We start from the raw sequence: 19322 nt of genomic DNA, 5'->3' as shown, positions 1-19322 counted from the left end.
TGCGATACGCCACAATTAATTTATGTTGTTTAATGATCTGAAATATTTAAGTGTGACAAACACACAAAAAATTGAGAGAATTCAACGTTGTAAATACACCCTTTTAAGTGCTATTGACGCTCAAGTGCCATGGAGGAAAAGACATCAGTAATGACCTTAAAGAAGTAATAGTTACTACCAACCTGACTGGGAAGTGAGTATAAGGCCATTTTCAAAAAATGCCAATTCCATGATTCTGCAGTGAGGAAGATTATTCACAAGTGGAAAACATTCAGTCATCGAGTTGACCATGAACTCTGCTGTATACCAAAGTATATTAGAGTCAAATGTGAGGCCATCTGCCTGACAGCTAAAGTGTGGTTAACACTGGGCCATGCACCACAACACTGATCCCAAGCACAGCAGCAATCGACAACAATCCCAGACCTCTGGGGCGGGACCTTAAGAGAGCTGTGTATATACAAATGTCCTCAAACCTCACTGACCTCAGCAATTTTGTAAAGAAGAGTGGGTCAAAATTCCTCCACAACAAGGTGAGACACTGATAAAGCCACACAGAAAACAAGTACTTCAATTTTTTGTCAAAGTTTGTTCTACAAGGTCATGAATCATGGGCCGTATGCAGTTTTTCCACACACTCTTTCTGTAGTTTGACTCTTTTTGTTAAATAAAAAATGATAGTGTAACTTGGCATGTGTTGTTGTTCATGTGAGGTTGTAATTGCTTAATTTAAAACCTGGTTAGAAAGAGATAATTGTTATTATGTCCTGATACATGAAAGCTTGAGTTTTCTTCCTTTTTACTGTGACTGTATATGTAAATTCATCCGATAAGGCACAACATTTTCATTTTTTACTCAAAAGTAGATACTGTGGAGTTTATCTTCATAGAATGGTTTTATTTGAAGTTGTGCTTTCCAATGTTTCGGGTGTGTAGATTTGTTCCAATCGTTGACTCTATTAACTTTGGCTTTTTTTCACCCATTAAATATATGTATAAACTACACTGTATGTAATTGGTGGGCATTCCACGTGATTCATATTATATCAAATAAACTTTATTTGTACAACATGAACTGACAACAAGAGTTGCCCCAAGTTGCTTTATATTGTTAGACCCTACAATATCAGTATTGTCTCATCAAAAATCATTGTCTTTCTTTTCAGTTCTGTATACATTTTCTCATAGTTTATCCATAGTCATCACCACCTTCCCACTTTGTGCTGCTACACTTAGTGACACGAGGTAGGTGAGGCATTGCTTGTCATTCTTAAATGCTGTGTCGTTATAATCCCTTAATAAAATGCAGTTTAATTTCTAAAAGCCTAAATTGAGTTTATTAGTCATTTTCTTAGCTTAAAGCAGCTGTTTTTAACTCATTATAGAGATGATGAGTTTAAAAAAAATAGCCAGTGTCATAAACTGTATCTTTCTGTTCAACCACACGATGGAGCTGTTTATCTGTCATTGGTCTATATCAACTGGCCAGTCTCTTTTATTGCATTTGTTTAATCTTTAATCCATTTCCAAAATAATAACAATAAAAACAAAAATGAACAACTATGATTTGTGTGAGTTTTAACCCGATGAAGATTATATTGAAGAAGACTTTTTTCAAAAGCGCAATCGAGATCACACCAATTTAAAGATGAACTTTCTGCCTCAAATTTGTTGAATTTCACGCCTCTGATGGGATTAAATGCGTTGTCTCGTGACTACAGAAATACTTGTCGTTTTTATTCACATGTCTACTTTCCCTGAAAACATTGGCAGATGTCCACAAAGATGATTCCGGATCTTTGTTTTGCTCCGCTACTGGAGAGATTAATAGCAACAAAAGAATGATGGAAATCGCATAATAAAGTGTCTGCGGTATCTTGTGGTAATACGCAGATGAACTTTGCGCATGCCTGGGCAGCTTCAGTCAACGAGGACTTGAATGGGGAGGATTGGAACCAGATGTTTATTGGGACCGACGTGCCAGCCAATAAGGAGGAGGACCGTTTTGTCTGTGGGAGGAGCTTAGTCTCTATTCTCTACTCAAAATTTATTCTAACAGGTAGTTTAAAATCCAAACAGCACAACAAGAGCCGGGGGAGAAGGGAAGCGGTTATCCTTAACGGCATTGTGTTTCTGGATGTTCCCGGGCGGCGCTGATCATTCAGCATGCTGAGCAGGAAGGGCTCTTGTATGGGGATGTTGAGCGCAGCAGCCGTAGTGGACCGCAGCAGGGTCGGAGAGAGGCTGCAGGCTGCTCTGGCAGGGCTGCACGAGCTGCAGCTTCTCCGGGACAGACAGAGCGATATGGTGAACTGGGCGCTGAGAGTCGACCAAGAAGAACCGGTCACTTCGGTCAATGCAGACTCAGAAGGTGCGCGGCTCATGGGGGCCGAGGAGCAGCGACTGGAGGCGACCCTGACAGCCCTGAAGCAACAGCTGGTAAGATATCATTTCATTAAAAATCTATAAAGAATAAAAACAACAGAATCTTTTGTGATACTATGCTTATGCACAGCTTGATGCTGTCATGATATTTTATTGCAGTTTTCATTAAATATTAGAGAGCTTCACTGTGCTCACATTTATTTATTTATTATTTATTTTTAATAAACAGTTTATTTGTATAGAAGGGGTTTCCGTCAGCTGATGCTCATGTGCAGTCCGCCTTCAATTATTACCAGACACACTTTTATGTCCTCAGCTGGGGGTAGGAAGTAGGATGGGTGTCATAAATCAAGGTTCACTGCAGGACCCGAGGACTTTTTAGCTGTGTGTGCGCGCGCACTTGGTGCACGAGGACCGCAGGGGGTCAAACCTCAATCATTAACCACTAATGCTGGGAAATTAAAAAAAAAAAAGGAACTTTTGCTGTGGATAAGAATCAAGGGAGTCTTGTTCATCAGAGGAGTTGTGGAGACAGAGAGCTCTGTGGAGTTTTCCATGACAAGCTTTTTCCATGCAGGCTGCTGTTATAAGCATTTTAAAGGAAGTGCAAGGGATTAGGGTGCTATACTTGACATGCAGCACTGGTCAAATGCATCAGACAGCATAAGGTTTAAATTGCGTTTTGCAATCATGCTGATAACCACTGGGAGTTTTCCAAGAATGGTCTCAGTTTAAATAGAAACCAGATGATCTAACGTGATCTTCCAAGAGAATGTAGCATTCATAAAATAGTGTGTTTGCAGGCACTGACTCCAGAGATTTCACTTTAAGAACCACTGTAACAGTAAATACCCCACTCAAGCTGCAAAGTAAGCAGTGCTTCGCCCCAACCCCCAAGCTTTCCTCCTGTAGTAGTTTACACAATGGCCAGCCCCTCGCTGTGGGGGAGAAATGAGTTATCCACCACTGCTTCTTCCATGCTCCCCCATGTCCTGCTGGGGTTAATCATCAGCCACAGCTGAGTCGCTTTTGTTTTTCTGATGGTTCTACATTAGAGCTTCTTTTATCTAAACAACAGACCTAATCTTAATGGAATTACAGCATTACTGACATAGACTTTGACTTTTAAGACCAATTTTCCTGTTCAGAGACTGGCACAAAGAAACTCTGAGTGAAATCCTTGTTTGCATGGGAAGCTTTACTGTGTAGCTTAGAAATCTTCTACCTTTCTAAGGAAATCTTTTTAGAGACGGTCTTTGTTCTAGGGTGTACCACTCACACTTTTGTATGTGTTGCCTGTTTTTCAGTCTCGTCTTCGAAAGCAGGATGTGGGCCTGAAGACTCACTTGCAGCAGCTGGACCAGCAGATCAGTGAGCTGAAGCTGGATGTGAGCAAGGCCTCCACGGAGCAGCTGGAGAGTGACAGCAGGCCAAGTTCGGGTGTGGTGGCACACTATATTAAAGCATACACCCAACCTACTACACATACTCTTAAATACTGAGAAGATCCTCATTGAATTGTTCGTTTTCTTTCAAGGTTTCTATGAGCTCAGTGATGGCGGCTCTTGCTCCCTGTCAAACTCGTGCAATTCAGTGTACAGCGAGAGCCTGTCATCTTCACAAACAAGCCTTCTCCTCGCTCCCATCAGCCCTTCTAATTGTCACGTTAGCCCTCCACCACCACAAGTTGATGTATGCCGCCGACGTTCTGCTGATGAGAGCACTACCCAGCCTAACCCTCCGCGGGGTTCAGGCCTTCATCTGGGCAGCAGCAGGATCCGAGCAAGCGCTACAGGCTCCGAACAGGCGCGGCCAAGACCTGTGTCAACTGGTAACGACATCTCTTAATTTTTTATTAAGACAGTCTTTCTTCTTGTAAAAGGAGCCTGAGCTGTGGAAAGTTAATGTCTGTTTTTGTTTCCATCAGGTGATCTTGACAGAATGCTGGCTCAAGTTCCAGGCTACTACAAGTCTGCGGATGCAAAGAAACCCCCAATGTGTCCAAATCTTAAGACCTCCACAGGGGACCCGAAGTTTCAGCGCAATCTGGAGTCCCGCATTGGGACTGAAAAGTACCACTATCCCAGCCCCCTGCACGCGGTGGCTCTCCAGAGTCCCATCTTTTCCAATGGGGGTGAAGCAAGCATGTATGGACTACTAGAGGGTCAAGGACCCCCAGGAAACAATTACAACACCCTAGAAAAGCCCTATGAGACAAAGACACTGACACATTACATTGACAACCTTCTCCAGCGCAGTCTGAGCAAAATCCAGAGTGATGCAGGAAGTCGAACTCTGGAGAAACACAGTGACTATTGCAGGAAACCCATTGAAGATAAAAGTGTTTTTTCTGAAGTGGCTCAGAAAGAGGTGCTTATGCTGCAGCCTCCTCCAACTAAGATGACAAACATCATTCCATTAGACTTCACAGAGAAGAGACACTGCATGGCATACTCCAGCCAAGAGCTGGTCAGTATTGCAGACCATAAGCAGTCGGTGAGAGGCCCACAGGTGCCACAGCAGTACTCCTATCCTGCTGCCATAAAGGAGTACAGCTCTGATGAGGTCACCTATTCATCGCTGAAGAGAAATGATAAACCACAAGAAAGGTATGGCAGTGTAGCAAAGAGCCTTTCTGACAAACGATGTGGAGAAAATCCAGAGCCAAGGCCGCAAGATAGGAAGGATCACAGGCAAAGACCGGTGATGACCCATAGCTCTAGTGCAGAGGAAAGTCAAGGCTTTGAGGTTCATAGCAGTCACACAGCTTCACCTGAGTTTGTCCATGCCAAATTTGTGCCTGCAGGATCTCAGAAGGTCAAAGTTAGGCAGGCAGATCGTAAAAGCAAGGCTTTGAAACTGAAAAGGAAAACCAACGAGAAGCCTCGAGCTGCGAGGCACCAAAACTTTGACTCCTTCTGTGAGAGGACCAGAGAGATGAGCACTGGAAGAAAGGGAGACCACAGAAGATCGGGAAAGGGGAAAGCGACCCAGAAAAATCCCACCTGTCAAACAGAGGGATACAGACAGGGTTCAGGCTCAGACTCCAGCCTCTACAGTCCTGGACTCATGTCTGCCCACAAGACCCACCCAAAGTCGCATCCCAGCCATGTGGTTACAAAGTCCAGCAAAAGCCCCAGACTGCAGTCTCTGGAGTATGAGCAGCCTGTAGAGCAGAGGAAGAAGAGGCAGATGACTGCCAAATGGCCTTCTGATGCGGACATGTTCCTGGCTTCGTGTGGTCAGCGTCTGAGGTCAAAAGAGCCCCACGCTCTGGCACCAGGGAGCATGCAGATGGTCTGGAGTATGAGTGCCAAGCCAGGCCAGTGGATACGACCTGCACTCCCCTTCCAGTCCTCCGTGTCTTCTAGCTCTTTTCTCCACAGTCTTAATGCCAAATACCCTCCAGCACCCTTTCACGTTACCAGTCACTACCCCCCAAGGTGTGAGTCTGAGTATTCAGCTGAATGCGCCTCACTGTTTCACTCCACCATCGCTGAAAGCAGCGAGGGAGAGATGAGCGATAACACCACCAACCGCTTCGGAGATAGCGAGTCCAGCCAAAGCTTCCAATCCTTCTCAGACTCCGACAGCAGCCTGTCTCTGTACGAGGGAGAGCAGGCAGAAAGCCACGATGAGGAGGGAAGCATGGTGTGGGCTGAGGCTGCGCTGGGACCCACCGCAGCTGGAAGGCCCCTCAAGCAGCTCCCACCCCGCCCCGAGCCCGCAGCCTGCCGCATCAAAGCTTCCAGAGCCCTGAAGAAGAAGATTCGTCGGTTCCAGCCAGCCTCCTTAAAGGTCATGACCCTGGTGTAGAAGAGTTTCCTCCAGGCACAATGAGAATTCCTGGGGAAAACACAGAGAGCTTTAGCCTCCCAGAACTGTTAAGATCTAATGCAGTCTATTGTAAGAAAACCCCTAATTCAAGTTGGATCGCATTTGTGCACTGAGTGTGTAATTACTATGACAAAAAACACAGAAAAAAAAACAACAATGTATGAATGAATCTGAAAGTGTAAAAAAATCACTGTATGTACTGCATGTATAAAAATGCAACCTTTACACTTAATTATTTTAAAATACATATTGCTATAATGGAATTTTCTCATAGCTTGCAGCTGCATTGAACAATTTCATTTCTCTGTCTTATAACTGTCTGTACATGAGAAATAAATCTTGTTTAGTTACCATTTTACTTTCACTTTGCTGATTGCTTATAGTTAATCATCTTATTTGAATAAACTGATATTTAATGTACACTGTGTCCTTTTTTCCTCATATATTCAGACAGCTAGATACTGTAGACATTTTTCAAATGAACCAGTGAGCAAAACAGTGTCGCCAGTGTCTTATCTGGTAACTTCCTTCTTCTTCTGCTCTCTCTTTGTTATCAGTCATGTTGGAAAAGTCTCTGCTTAATCCTCACAAACATCCCACTGTGGCTGCCCAGTTTAGCATAGATAGCTCCTTATCTGCTTTCCTGATTCTGCCCAGCTGTTGGTTTAATAAGTCGCAGCTTCAACAATCAATCCAGCCGGTCGTGTTTAATTACAGGGTTAAACCTATCAGCCCCATTCGTTTAAATGTAAGTAAATACATGCAATGACGAACTAAAACACACACTCCCACTCCTAGAGTTTCGCAAACAGACACCTAGATGACGGTCGCTGCAGAGGTTCGGGTTTCTGTGGAGAGACGTGCAGTTTTTAAATCAGTCGGTGTGTATAGCAAGGGGCACATGGGATTTAGAAGTAATGACAGATGATAAGAGCCTCCTCATTTCTGAGCTGTCATGAGAAGCTTAGGCAGAGGGCAGCTGCACGAAGTTGCCCAATAATCTCGTTTCTAAAAAGCCTGCCTCGGTATCTTTCCATTAAAATTCTTTCAGAGATGGGGTGAGTGAAAGGGCATGAATGAAGGTAGGCAGCACTTCCAAAAATCAGTCCTCTCTACTTTGGTCATATTTGATAATGTTTTCTCCCATCAGGAGGCCACAGTGACCTCAAAGTTCACAACTAAGAAGCTTACAGGCCTGACAAACATTTTCAGCATTTGATCAAATTTTGCTTTGATGTGGTCCCTGCAAATCCAGTCATTACGAAGGCCGTTATTTTTGGCTCATGAATCATTTATTCAGCATGAGTCTCGCTCTCTTTTAACTAGAAATGTTCACTTTACCTTCAGAGGTTTAAAAAATGCATTTTCTGTTGAATAGAAATGCTCGATAAAGAGCAGAAGCACATTTCTTCTATTCGTTTTAGACACAAAGGGGAAAAGGGGGAGGGGGTGCATGCTGATCTAAGTCAGCACTTTAAGTTCACAAAGTTGCAACAATCAAAACAGCTTATTAGGGTTCGTACATCCAGCTGACCTCTGTCCTCTTTGTAAGAGTGTCAGCAAGTGGTCGGTGGGATTAACGCTGTTGTTTTCAGCCCAGCTCAGAGAGAGCATGACAGGAGCTGGACTTGTCTTTGATGTTGAGTATTGCAGGATCGCGACGGCCTGACCTTGTGTGTTCAGTGACCTTTCCAGATGTAGGGCCAGCTCATCTCTGAGAGAGCATCTCGTCATAACAAAGAGGTCAGGGGTCTTGTTTTATGCTTGCCGTCTCTGGGCTTTCTTTATTGTGTTCCTCCGTGTCCGACATATCAGCCAGTAACTTTCTTTTAACTCGCTGTTTGAGACCGTGGCAAGAGGGCAAGCCTGGCTGTCTACTGCAAGCCCGTTCCACGCAAAATCTTGCGTTTTCATGCAGAATCAGTCAGGATCTTAACTGTTATTATACTCGGATACCTGGGGGAAATAATTTGCCAAGGTGATGAAACCACGGTGGGTGGAACTGAAAGCTGCACGCTGAGCATCAGGTATGCAGGCAAACACCTGCAAACAGGATCTTCCCATGACATTTTATAGGGTTTAAAGTTGTGTACACATAGGAGAAGGATTCCCAGTGGATACGGGTCAAGTCATACTGAAGGACTACAGATGTCGTGTGGGATCTCATTACAGCCACTCTGCTCTGAGTCTGACACCATATACGTGTGAACACATGGGCAAATGATCACATCTAATCAAGATGAGACATCTTCCTGGCTCACACCTGCCAGTCAAAGGTGTTAACAAAGGTGTTTCGTTTAGTGTTTTTAAATATCATACTTTTGTAAAAAGTCTTGATTGAAATAGCATCAAAGCAATGATGGTACATTACCTAAGTAAGTAGAAAAATTTAAATAGCACATTAGGTTTCCTTACATGCACATGCAGTCCAGGCTTGTGAGTGTTCAGGGAGTTATAAATAGGTGCATGTGTAATGCTGATTTACTTTCAGTACTAGGACAGTTAAACGGTGCCAAGAACGCACGCCACTGAGCTGGCTTTTACAGTTACAGTGATCTTATTATGCATGAACGCCTTACTTCTTCAGCTAACATGCATGTGATTTGATTAATAGTCCATTCACAGCTCCATCTCTGTAAAAGACCCAAAAATAACAAGAGATTTAAAAAAAAGGGGAATCAGATTATTTTAGATTGAAGTTAGCAATTCTGTAACAATGTCACATCTGCAAAACAAGGTAAATATCACAAACAAGCGTGACTGAGAGCAGAAAAAGAACAACAAAGGGCGTGTCACAGACAGGTACTACATTAATTCAATTTTGACTTGGTTGACACTGGGTCACAGATGGAGGAGGGATTCTGCTCTTACACATGCACGAGGTAATCCCAAAACCCGATCCACACCAGCCCTTCCCAATCTGCCTGCATGTTCACAGCGCATAATATCACATCAAGCAGTCTGTTTCATCTCCTCATCACAGTTACTCCAGTATATAATACTCCTTTTTCAATTCACGCTGCTTATTGTGTAATTCTCTTCATTTCTTGTTTGTATATTTCCCATCATCTAGTTCTTTTTTTTTACATGATTTATTTGAGGCTGTGTTGCTTCCCTCATGTGAAAGAGGGTGCTGGGCTTCAGATATAAGATGTGGATTTACTATGTTGACAAATGTGAGCTCAGAAACTCATTACCACTCTGATGAGAGGAGCTTTCCTCTCCTGCCCAAAGTGGAACCCCCCGGAAGCCCAGGAGGGGGTCTCATGCTTTTCCAGGATTCTGCAAGAAAACAAGAAGGATTAACTTTAGTTTAACATGTTGGATAACAGAGCCAAAGCAGACTGACTCATGAGAACAGCCACAGCCGAGTCATGTTTTTATTTCAGATTATCATGGACTGATTTCTGAAGGATGATTGCAGATTTGGCTCATATGAGAACTTAAGATCAGCTGAAAAAGATGTATGTTGGCACAGTAACACACAGATTATTACCTGATGGTGCAAACGTGCAAAATGCAATGATACAGCTTATCAACATGACATCTTAGTGAAAACTGTGGTTGTATTTTGAAATGTCACCAGATATTTTGTGGTGAGCGAACATGTTGACAAGATGACTGGGTTTTTAACTGTAGTCTCTGCGCTTTTAGGTAAGCCACTGATTCAACCAGCAACTCAACTGCAGTCCTTTGCATGGGGGATGGGCTCTGTAGTGTGTGGGAAGGCTTTTGTCCCTTTGCTTACTGTACATATGAATGGGGCTGGACCAGAATGTCCAATCTAATGAATGTCAATAGTCTGAGTTGGTTGTGTAGAAGTGGACAATAGAGATAGAGAACAGAGAGACAACACTTTAGAAAAGCAGGGATGTAAACAGGAAGAGATGAGCAACCAGAGACAAGTGTGAAAGATGGAGAGCAATAGAGACAGAGCATGAAAATGCAGAAAATTGAGAAAAAGCTGCAGGGAGATGCATGATGTTAGGGCTTAGCTGGCCCTTTCTCAGCTACCACCTGTTCCTCTTTAAGCACATCCTGTCATTTAATACCTAATCCCTTCATTCATTCCAGCATGTTTACTAACCATTGTCTCTACTCCCTTCAAGCTGTGGTCAAGAGCTGGTTCAAAAGTTCGCAGTGTATGGAGGGCACGCACTCTCAGTAACTGAGGGCATTGTGAGTATTTTCGCTCCTGCTAAGCAATTGTCTGAGACAAAGATTGTGCACGCATGTGAGGGAGTCGTGGGGTTCTAGCATTTGAAGCCAACATTATCAGCTTTTTTAATATGAAAAAAAAAAACCAAAACAATGGCAGACAGATAATTGGGCAGACTACAGTACAGATTGTATTAGCAATCCATGTAAAGACACACATTTGTGAGAAAATATGTGCAGACAAAATTAACGACAATATAATAATAATTAATTTGACAGCGAATACAAAGCTCAGTGGAAGCTCAGGTATCTGATCATCAACGAAAGTAAACAAATAACAGTTTTGGATGGAGATCAAAGTAATGTCAGATAATAAAGTAACATCTGATTGGTTAAATAAATCCACACGCTGCTGAGGCGTTTCAATTAAAAGTCATAAATGTCAAACAGATGTGCAAGTGGAAAAGTATTTTCCAAATTTAGTCATTTACAATAATGTGCAATTCCTTGAATAATAAAATGCTGATGTCGCTAAGAAAAGAAATATTAACAGCAACATTTTTACTACAGTAGATTTTTTATATTGGTGGGCATGTTTAAATTCAAATCAGTAATATAACACTGTTGTCCCTCTCACTCAGTAACGCTATGCTTGGACTTTGATTTCTGCATACGTGTTATGTGACTACCAGAGAACAGCACACAATGAGCCACCAAGGCCAAAAATTGCTTCCTTGTGGTAAAATGGTATTTTGTGTGGCCTGTGGTGTCGTGGAACTGGGGCAAATCATGATATTTTATCACTGTTCAGGAATTGAAACGGAAACAAGATTTTAATGCTGCCACATCTAACAGTACTACTGACCTTACTTACAAGCTATCTGTAATTCAACAGGGACATTTCCTGTAAATCTAAGTGGTTGGGTTTATCTTGTGGAAACCACAAATATCTGAACACTTCATCACTTTCACCCAACTATCCATATAATATATATTGCCTTCCCTGCTTGGCTAAAAACCACTCCTGTTTTGTTAATATATAAATGCTAAAAACATTGAAGTAGGGATCCAGAAAGCAAGGTGTGAACATGCTCTCTCAGCTAAAAACAGTTGAGATTATATAAATCAGTCGGATATGGAAAATTGACTTTTAATCCAGTAATGCTTTAAGTTTATTAGTTAACGCTCAAGCATGTCTGTGTTTTTATTAAAAAACAGTCCACTCCTAGTGTTTTCACGTTTGGATAGGGAAAATGATTACTCCACAGTCCCCTTGTAGCTTAGTGGGACTGTACCTAAAGTGTGCAATTTAAAAAAAAAAAATCATAAGCTCATTATGGAAAAGGGAGAGTGTATTTGTGAAGTATTAGGTAACATTTCCCCCTTTTTGTTTTTATCAGTTTCAGTGTCTCCGTGAGGATGTCCTGGCGTTTTTATGAGCAGGATGTCCTGTTTCAGCTCAAGGAATTGCTTCTCTTTTGTCCAGCCTCAGGCTCTAAACTACTAAATTGAACCACCCGGGCCTCATACATCCTCAGAGAGCACTAACTATCTTGCTTTATCTTGCATTTTTCCCCCTACTGTTGGGTTTGTCAACTGGCTCGCCAACAAAGCCACCAATTCTCATCATGAACAAAAAACAAGCCTTGACTCCTCTGAAGTGTTGTGTGAGAGCTCTGAAGGAGGACATCAAAAGAGCGGGGAGAGTGACAGCTGGTCCTCCTCTTGGTCTGGCCCCCTGATAAGATCAGAGTGACAGGAGTACATGAGACCCAACAGGTACCTCCCTCACGCCCCGTCACCCTCCTTACTGCTCCCATATGGCCACTAACAAGACTCTCACCTACCAACATGTCAGTTCTTTCCGTGAATATTCCGACTTCAGGCACATCTGTGCATACAAATAATATCTCTATTAAAATAAAGCGTTTATTCGTTCACCCACCAAGCTACAGGCATTTTATCTTTGACCTCTAGCTATCTTTAGTTATCACCTCCACTCTGTTTGCCTGTCCTTCACATGTGACTGCTCTCCTTCCACAAGATGCCGTAAATCCATTGGGAGCGTTTGCAGCCGACCACTTGAAAGCTGTGGCTTTCTACAGCTCCAACCGTAATGGACTCTAGCCTAACACCTGTAAAAATATTTCAGACTTTGAGCGAGGACTCCCCATTTGTCTCTTTCCAGCCCATGTGTTCCAGTTAAAGATGGGCTCAGCTGGCTTGTTTTAAACAAGTCAATATTCTGTTAATTTTAGGAGCTCTAAACTGTTTGTTTGTCACAGATTTATGATCCCAAGTGCTCCTCATTCATTTAAGCAATTCAAACATTTTTTAAATAGCTACTTGATTTAAAAGGAAAAGCACCATCAAATAAAGAAATTCTAATGAAATACACACGCTGTATTTTCTTGAAAGCATCCGAGACCATCCAATTAAATTCGAGTCAGCTGGGGGAAACTGCTTGTTATGGTGGAAAGTGCCACATTTCCTTGGGGTCAGTATCTTGCCGTTTCGTTTGTTTGCCTCCGTCTCCAAGGTACAGTGGTTAGCTTGCACACCCCTCATCTGAGACAGGTCCCAGCTCGCAGGTGCAATGGAAAAGATCCAACACTAAGAAACTGCAGGAAATAATAAGGCTCTTTCCGTAACACACCCTAACTCAGAACCTCCTTTCTGTCCTTTTGTTTTGCATTAGTCTCTATTTCGCCTTTTTTTTTTTTTCAGTGTCTCAAGGCAAAAGTCAAACAAACAGAAAACTGTGGAGCAGACAAATGTAATTTCATCTGGCTCCACTAACAAACTGCAGGACACCCTGAGGTCTTGTCAAAGAGCTGATTTGGACAGGCCTCTTCTCTCATCACAGGGGTCAGGGGACATGCAGGGAACAGACCAAGTGGTATCAACTCACTGCACCTTCAGGAAACACAGAGATAACAGAAAATATTCCAAAATATCTTTCATAGCTTAATTTATAGATTCGTAAAAGAAAAAAAAACATAAAAGGCCAGTATAGTTATAAGAATAAGAGATGGACAGTTTACGCTACACATTTACGTAAATACGTAACGTGAAACCTAATAATTTGAAGCTCCAGAGGGCCAAAGTTTGTTTGAATGCACTCGAGTGTCATTTGTTTATGTTGTACTGAGGAATGGGTCTTTGAAACATGACACAAAAGCAGCTGATGGGGGAGGGCTGGCCCTAAGCCCTTTTACTGTGGTAGTAGGGAAAGTTGAAGAGAAGAATTACGACAGGAAATGGGGTTTAAGCCATTCTAAAAGGATCTTTCAAATAGAGAAAAAAATCTATTATTTCACTAATTATCATATTGTATGAGCTGCATGCTGTGGAAGTGGAAGGAAACATACGGCGAGGCTTCTGTTATCGCTTTTGGATGTTAGCGCCACAGCTTCCTGGCATAAATATGTTAAAAGGGCGGCAAATGAACTTCCCATTTATGGCTCTTAAGATAAACATTAACACCTGAGAGTGAATGTGCTTCCAGATAAACCAGGATTAGTGTTTGATAAATGTTCTGCAGGCAAAGATGAAGGGGCTTCTGGAGAAAACTGGCCTGGTTATGACTAATGTTTCATGGTGTTAACTGCAGAGAAGTGGATAACTCATCCAAATGTGGACGTCAGCTCAGTGAAGCAGGCCTGGATGATGACATGAGGATGATATGTTTATACGGGGTGTGCACTGAGGCAGTAAATCAACACGGGGCTGGGTCGTGAGGAAGGATGATAGTAGATCTGGGGGCCCTTGTGTTTTTAGAAGGATGGGGGATAGTTTGGGGGTAAACTCTGGCACTCTGAGGTTGACCTGCCAAGTCTGACCCTGCAGCTCCTTTGAACAGGACAACCCAGGGGGACACACTATGCCAGCTTGTTGAGGGATTTGCACATGAAGGACAGAGAGTTTAGAGGGTCTCAAAGGAGGAATGCAAGTAAGATCCCTTATCTTTATGTGTGTGTGTGTCATTCATTACAATAAGAGCAGCTGGGCTTCACCTGTATCAAAAACATAACACCCTTTGAGCTTTTGGAGGTGTTTTCACATGAAGAAGTTCAAGAACATCAAAGCATCGCTGAAAATCTGCGTAGATTCAGTTAACCATATAAATATTTGGCAGTGATAGGCCTTGACTAATGGCACAAATCCAACAGATAAATCCGTAGCAACATGTCCGGGCGACTCATAGAAATGTACACTACATGGTTTTGCAAAAAGCGGAGAAAGGGAGTGCTAAAGATCAGTGAACCACGTGCCACTTTGTTAGTACAAGCAGTTTTACTTTTACAGAAAAGCTCTTTTGAAACAATACAGGTCTGTGGCTCTTGCAAGGTTAGGTGGTGGGGAGTTTCATGTCAAAACAACTATTAAAGTATATTCTGTGGGAACTCTGCTCACTATGGCCTCAGGTAGGCTTATGTAGTCACGCTACCTTTCGGCGCCACCTAACAAATGCCACAATCATTAAATAAATAAAGAAAACGATGACAGATAGGGTGACGCACAGCTTTAGAGGTTCCTGTCAGACTGCTCTCCAGCAGCCTTCAGCCCTCATTCAGTTTAATTTGACGCCCTCATGCTCGTGGCTCCCCAGCCGATCTATTTTATTGATCTGTGCTGGGTGTGCTTTAGCTTGATCAATGCCTGTCTCTTTTCACTGCTTTTTACAAGCTGCACCAAAAAGCGTATCCTTCCTCGGTGCGATCAATGACAGCAAAGACGTCCTCTCTGCAGGATGTGTGTGCAGATTTGGATTTCCTCCTCTCTAGTCAGGAAAGCTATTAAACTCTAAAGAAAAAAAGAGGGGCAAGGAAGAAAAAAAATACAATAAGGCAGGGACCGTTTGGCTGGAAAGTCCAGTTTTGATCCTGTCTCCAGCTGACTCCAGCTTATAGAGCACATTAGCCTTGACGGTCGTTTCTGCAGCTGTCTGAAGATCCTCATCCATGTACCAGAGAAGTCAGCGCGCACTTGCTCTGACCTCTATGGTGCACGCATGAGGATCACTGGCCTTATCTCAAAACTCCAGCATAAAGATTCATGAAGCAGATTAAGGCTGAGAGTTTTAGCCCAGCATTCCAGTAGAGTTCAACATGTGTGAAAGCCAAGAACAGATTCCTGTCTTAAACAAACTGTGTCCCTGCAGCCAGAGAGCTTCTTATTTTAGTGGAGTGACAGGCAGCACATAAGCCAAAGCTGCATGCCCCTGCACAGAAGGGCAACGCTTGGGCATATCTCAGTGTGTATCCACCTAACAAACACCCCAGCTCTCCAGGAGATCCACTATGTGTTGTCATGGCAGTCCTCCAAACACAGTAGGGATGTATTTAGTGGCTTTGTATTTCCTGTGTTTACCAAGCGTCTTGGGCAGTCCTACAGTGAGGCACAGGAAGCTGGTCACCACAGCAGCAGCAGTGAAGTCTATGGATCCTCCGTGGAGGAAAAACACACAGCCACAGAAGGGAAGCTAATCTGAGGCGTCAACAGTGTAAGAACTGAGCCTGTACATCACTTTTCCATCAAACTGGGGAGAATGCTAATGGCAAACAACGTCTCTGCTCTTATTCTTCCGCTTCATCGCTCCTTTCATCGCATCAGCAGGCAGGACATCAACATATGGCACATTCTTACAAAGAAGACAGGACATCTCTGTCCCATAAGTGGATTTGTCAACCAGGAAACCAGGTTGTATTTATAGAAGATTCTAAGTAAGGGTCAGAGGACAGTAATCTGGCCTCACTTTAGCCTGACATCAGTAACAATCTGGGCTGGAAGTCCAAGCAGCATATCCATGTGTGAGATCAATTTCCTCAGACATTGTTCCCTCTTAACAAGGCATGCATATGCACCAGTAATGGAGTACTGTAAACCTTAAATGCACCTTTGAGCCTGCTGGAGAGGTGGCAGGGGAATAACTGTCATCAATCACCTAATGTAAACAGCTCAGTTAAGAAGTGATGTGTGCTGCTGTTGCATAATGACAGAGCAAGCTGCTACCCTGCTGACAAAAGGCTCTTTACTGTAGAGGCTGTTTCCTGACACATGCTGGAGTCAGTATGGTGGAGCTGCTTTTACTGGAGAACACTGGATCCCTCTAATGTTGAAAGCAATCATTTTCTCTCTTAATCCTCAGATCAAACATTACTGATTAAATACTTTTGTTAGAATATTGTTTTACTGTGAAAGCACACTGCATTTCCATTGCTTTTATTACTGCGGTATAACTTCATGTAACATTTATGTTAATTTTTTGAATTTGTTTGCATGTTTTGTTTTAGCAATTTAAATCAGTACTTCACTCCACTGCAGAAAAAAGCAGACTCTGGAGCTGGAGATATAATAATCTGGATCAGTTTTAGCCAAGCTGGTGCTGCAGCCGTGTCATCTGTCTGATGTCTGTTCAGTCTCACCAACTATTGCATTGTAATATTGTTTTTCACAAATATTCATGCAACTCAGTCATTTCTGTCAATGCCCCCCTGCTGCCTAAACACTGACACCAAGCAGGTTTTCTCTGTTTTTCCTCTGGTCTGGAAATATCTGCCATCCATATAAGGACCTATCTAAATCAGTTCTAAAGACCTACACATTTTCACTTTCTGTTATTCTGAGACGCGTTATGGTTTTGTCGAGTCCACTGTAATTGTTTTCTTACCTCTTTTTTGTTTTATTTTAGCTCTTGTTCCTAATATTTATATTTATATTTCATTTTTATTCGACTCCTTTTATCATTTGAGCTTGCTAGCTAGCTTTGCTTTCCAAAATAATGTGCTGTTTATGTGTGTTTTTGTGTTTTGTACTTGGATTTGTGGAGACCTGACACAGAAAATGGGCTTGCCTTAACTTGACTCAGTTTGACCTGACCTTTGGTTTTGAGTGAGATATCTCAATAAGCACTTAATTGATTATTGATTCAGTCATTTCACCCTGAGGATGAAGGAAATGCAATAGTTCTGTGATCCCCTGAGGTTTATACAGCTTCATCAGTAGTTTCCATTACATTTATTTCTGAATTATTTGGTAACACTACTAATATTCAGGCTCCTGCAGGGTCCTATATTTAAATGAAAATGTAAGCTTACATATGAAAATGTAATTCCACAACAGTTATATTTATCCACAAATATGTGTGTTATTCGAGTAAGAATGTGTGTGTGTGTGTGTGTGTGCGCGCGCGCGCGTGTGTGTGTGTGTGCGCATGTGTGTGTGTTAAAATGAATGTGAAAAAGCTGTTTTACATTTAATGTTTATGGTTTTTGTACAGTTTCATTTTCAAAAACATACCACAGTTTACATGAGCAACCAAGCAAATGTTAATTCAAATTTTAAAATAAAATAAAACAATATTAAGGCATTTATTTTCTGTGTTTTCTTTTATGAGAACAACATACATTCATGTTTAATTCAATAATCAGTTATAATATAAGTATAATTTAATTTAAGTTGTATACATTTGAAAAGGGCATTTAATATTTTCATTGTCATGGAGTATATTTGATTAGACCAGTACTTTGACTACATTTTGCATTAGCTTGTTGCTAAAGTTCGTCTGCATCTGTATTTGAATGGTGGTTCAAATAATTCCTATATAGTTAACTACTTACAATTTGAAGCCATAAAAAAATTGTTTTTAATCAGCAGTTACTTTTTGTTTTCATTTCAAATTCTTCTGTTCTATTATTGTCTGTTTCACGAGGCCAGTCGCTCTTTTACTTTCATTCCATGAAGACAAGCCCAGACAGCACATTCATCAGGCAGACACACTGGACCTTTGCGTCATACACTTGAAATACCTCCATAATACCCTTTAATAACATAGCCTAAAGAAGAATCATTGTACCTAGAATCACTGTACTTAGGCAAAAACATGACAGTGATTACTTCAATCAACAAAATCTCTTACTATCACTTTTACTGAGACTGGCCAAAGCTGTTTACAAGACCAGTGTGATCAAATGGTGCTTTAAACAGTTCTGTTTGTGTTACTGGGGAACTAAAAGGTGGCTCACTGTAAACTTTCCAGTCCAGAGCTGCAAATGTGAATCTTAATATACGTTTAGAAAGCAATATCCCTGTTTCCTACATATAATACACAAAGAGATGTGTGGTAACTGAAGAGAAAGAAAGAGTCAGTTCAAAGAAACGTCAGCTGACTTGCACTTCACTACACATTCCTAGCACTCTGCCATTTCTTTATAGTAAATCTAACATTGCAACCCCCTGCAGTTTCCTTCATCCCTGAACGAGTCCCCTGCCTAATGAGGGGCTTAGATTCTGACCCATTACTTCATCTCTGTCCAGGGCCTGTCTTTCCTATCACGTTGTTCAGCCTTACTGGACTTGCCCTCTTTCTGCTTTATCGTTCAGAGTGGTACGAAAAGTGTTCACTGCTTGAACTGACTGGAGACAAAAATATTCTCTCTTGTACAGATAAACTAAAGGGTACTCTTGAAATAAAGACGCATCAGTCCTGCAGTGAGCTAATCTTTAAAATTGGACTTTATTCTCAAAAGTGCAGAGCTATTATTGAGCATTGCTGAATCTTTAAAGCATTATTAACTTTTTTGGCCTCAGGCTGTACAGTAATAGCTCAAGAGTAGCTGAAATCCTGATTTGACTTGATTTGCTGTCATTATATGTAAATGTGTCTGTACTGGAGGATGAATGAGCACACTTTCCTTCAGAATAACACCCTCACAAATGAATAAAACATAAAGATAATGTTAATTTAGAGCATCACTAATGGTTTGAAACATTTTAAGCAGAAAATGAGCGATTCCAAAAATGTAATGACCCATTAGATCCGTGAAAAAAATCACTTAAAAGTATTTCTCTTTCAATAAAGATACACATTTTAACTGCTGAATGGATGAACCTGACCTGTGCTACTATTGCACAATTGCCCTCATCTTGTTGTCCCACTA

The 19322-nt window shown here is 41.9% G+C and overlaps 1 protein-coding gene across 1 annotated transcript; it reads left to right on the top strand.

The window, feature by feature from the left end:
• Window positions 1–2053: 2053 nt before the first annotated feature.
• Window positions 2054–6618, top strand: dact2 (dishevelled-binding antagonist of beta-catenin 2). Its single transcript, XM_086258522.1, has 4 exons — window positions 2054–2439; window positions 3693–3825; window positions 3923–4216; window positions 4313–6618. The coding sequence occupies exons 1-4, from the start codon at window positions 2167–2169 to the stop codon at window positions 6199–6201; spliced, it is 2589 nt and encodes an 862-aa protein (XP_086114648.1). The 5' UTR covers window positions 2054–2166; the 3' UTR covers window positions 6202–6618.
• Window positions 6619–19322: the final 12704 nt, after the last annotated feature.

Source organism: Aulonocara sp. 'chitande type north' Nkhata Bay, linkage group LG13, assembly GCF_057382095.1.
Source record: "Aulonocara sp. 'chitande type north' Nkhata Bay isolate Kocher_YH1m ecotype deep benthic linkage group LG13, A_spYH_male_GT1.1, whole genome shotgun sequence".
In the NCBI taxonomy this organism is placed as follows: Eukaryota; Metazoa; Chordata; class Actinopteri; order Cichliformes; family Cichlidae; genus Aulonocara; species Aulonocara sp. 'chitande type north' Nkhata Bay.
Note: the sequence above shows the minus strand (reverse complement) of the source record. Positions and strands in the feature narration are given on the sequence as shown.

Coding starts and splice junctions, on each gene's coding strand:
- dact2 (XM_086258522.1), top strand. CDS start 2,167: ATGCTGAGCAGGAAGGGCTCTTGTATGGGGATGTTGAGCGCAGCAGCC. Junction 3,826..3,922: donor TGACAGCAGGCCAAGTTCGG/GTGTGGTGGCAC, acceptor TTTTCTTTCAAG/GTTTCTATGAGCTCAGTGAT. Junction 4,217..4,312: donor GCCAAGACCTGTGTCAACTG/GTAACGACATCT, acceptor TGTTTCCATCAG/GTGATCTTGACAGAATGCTG.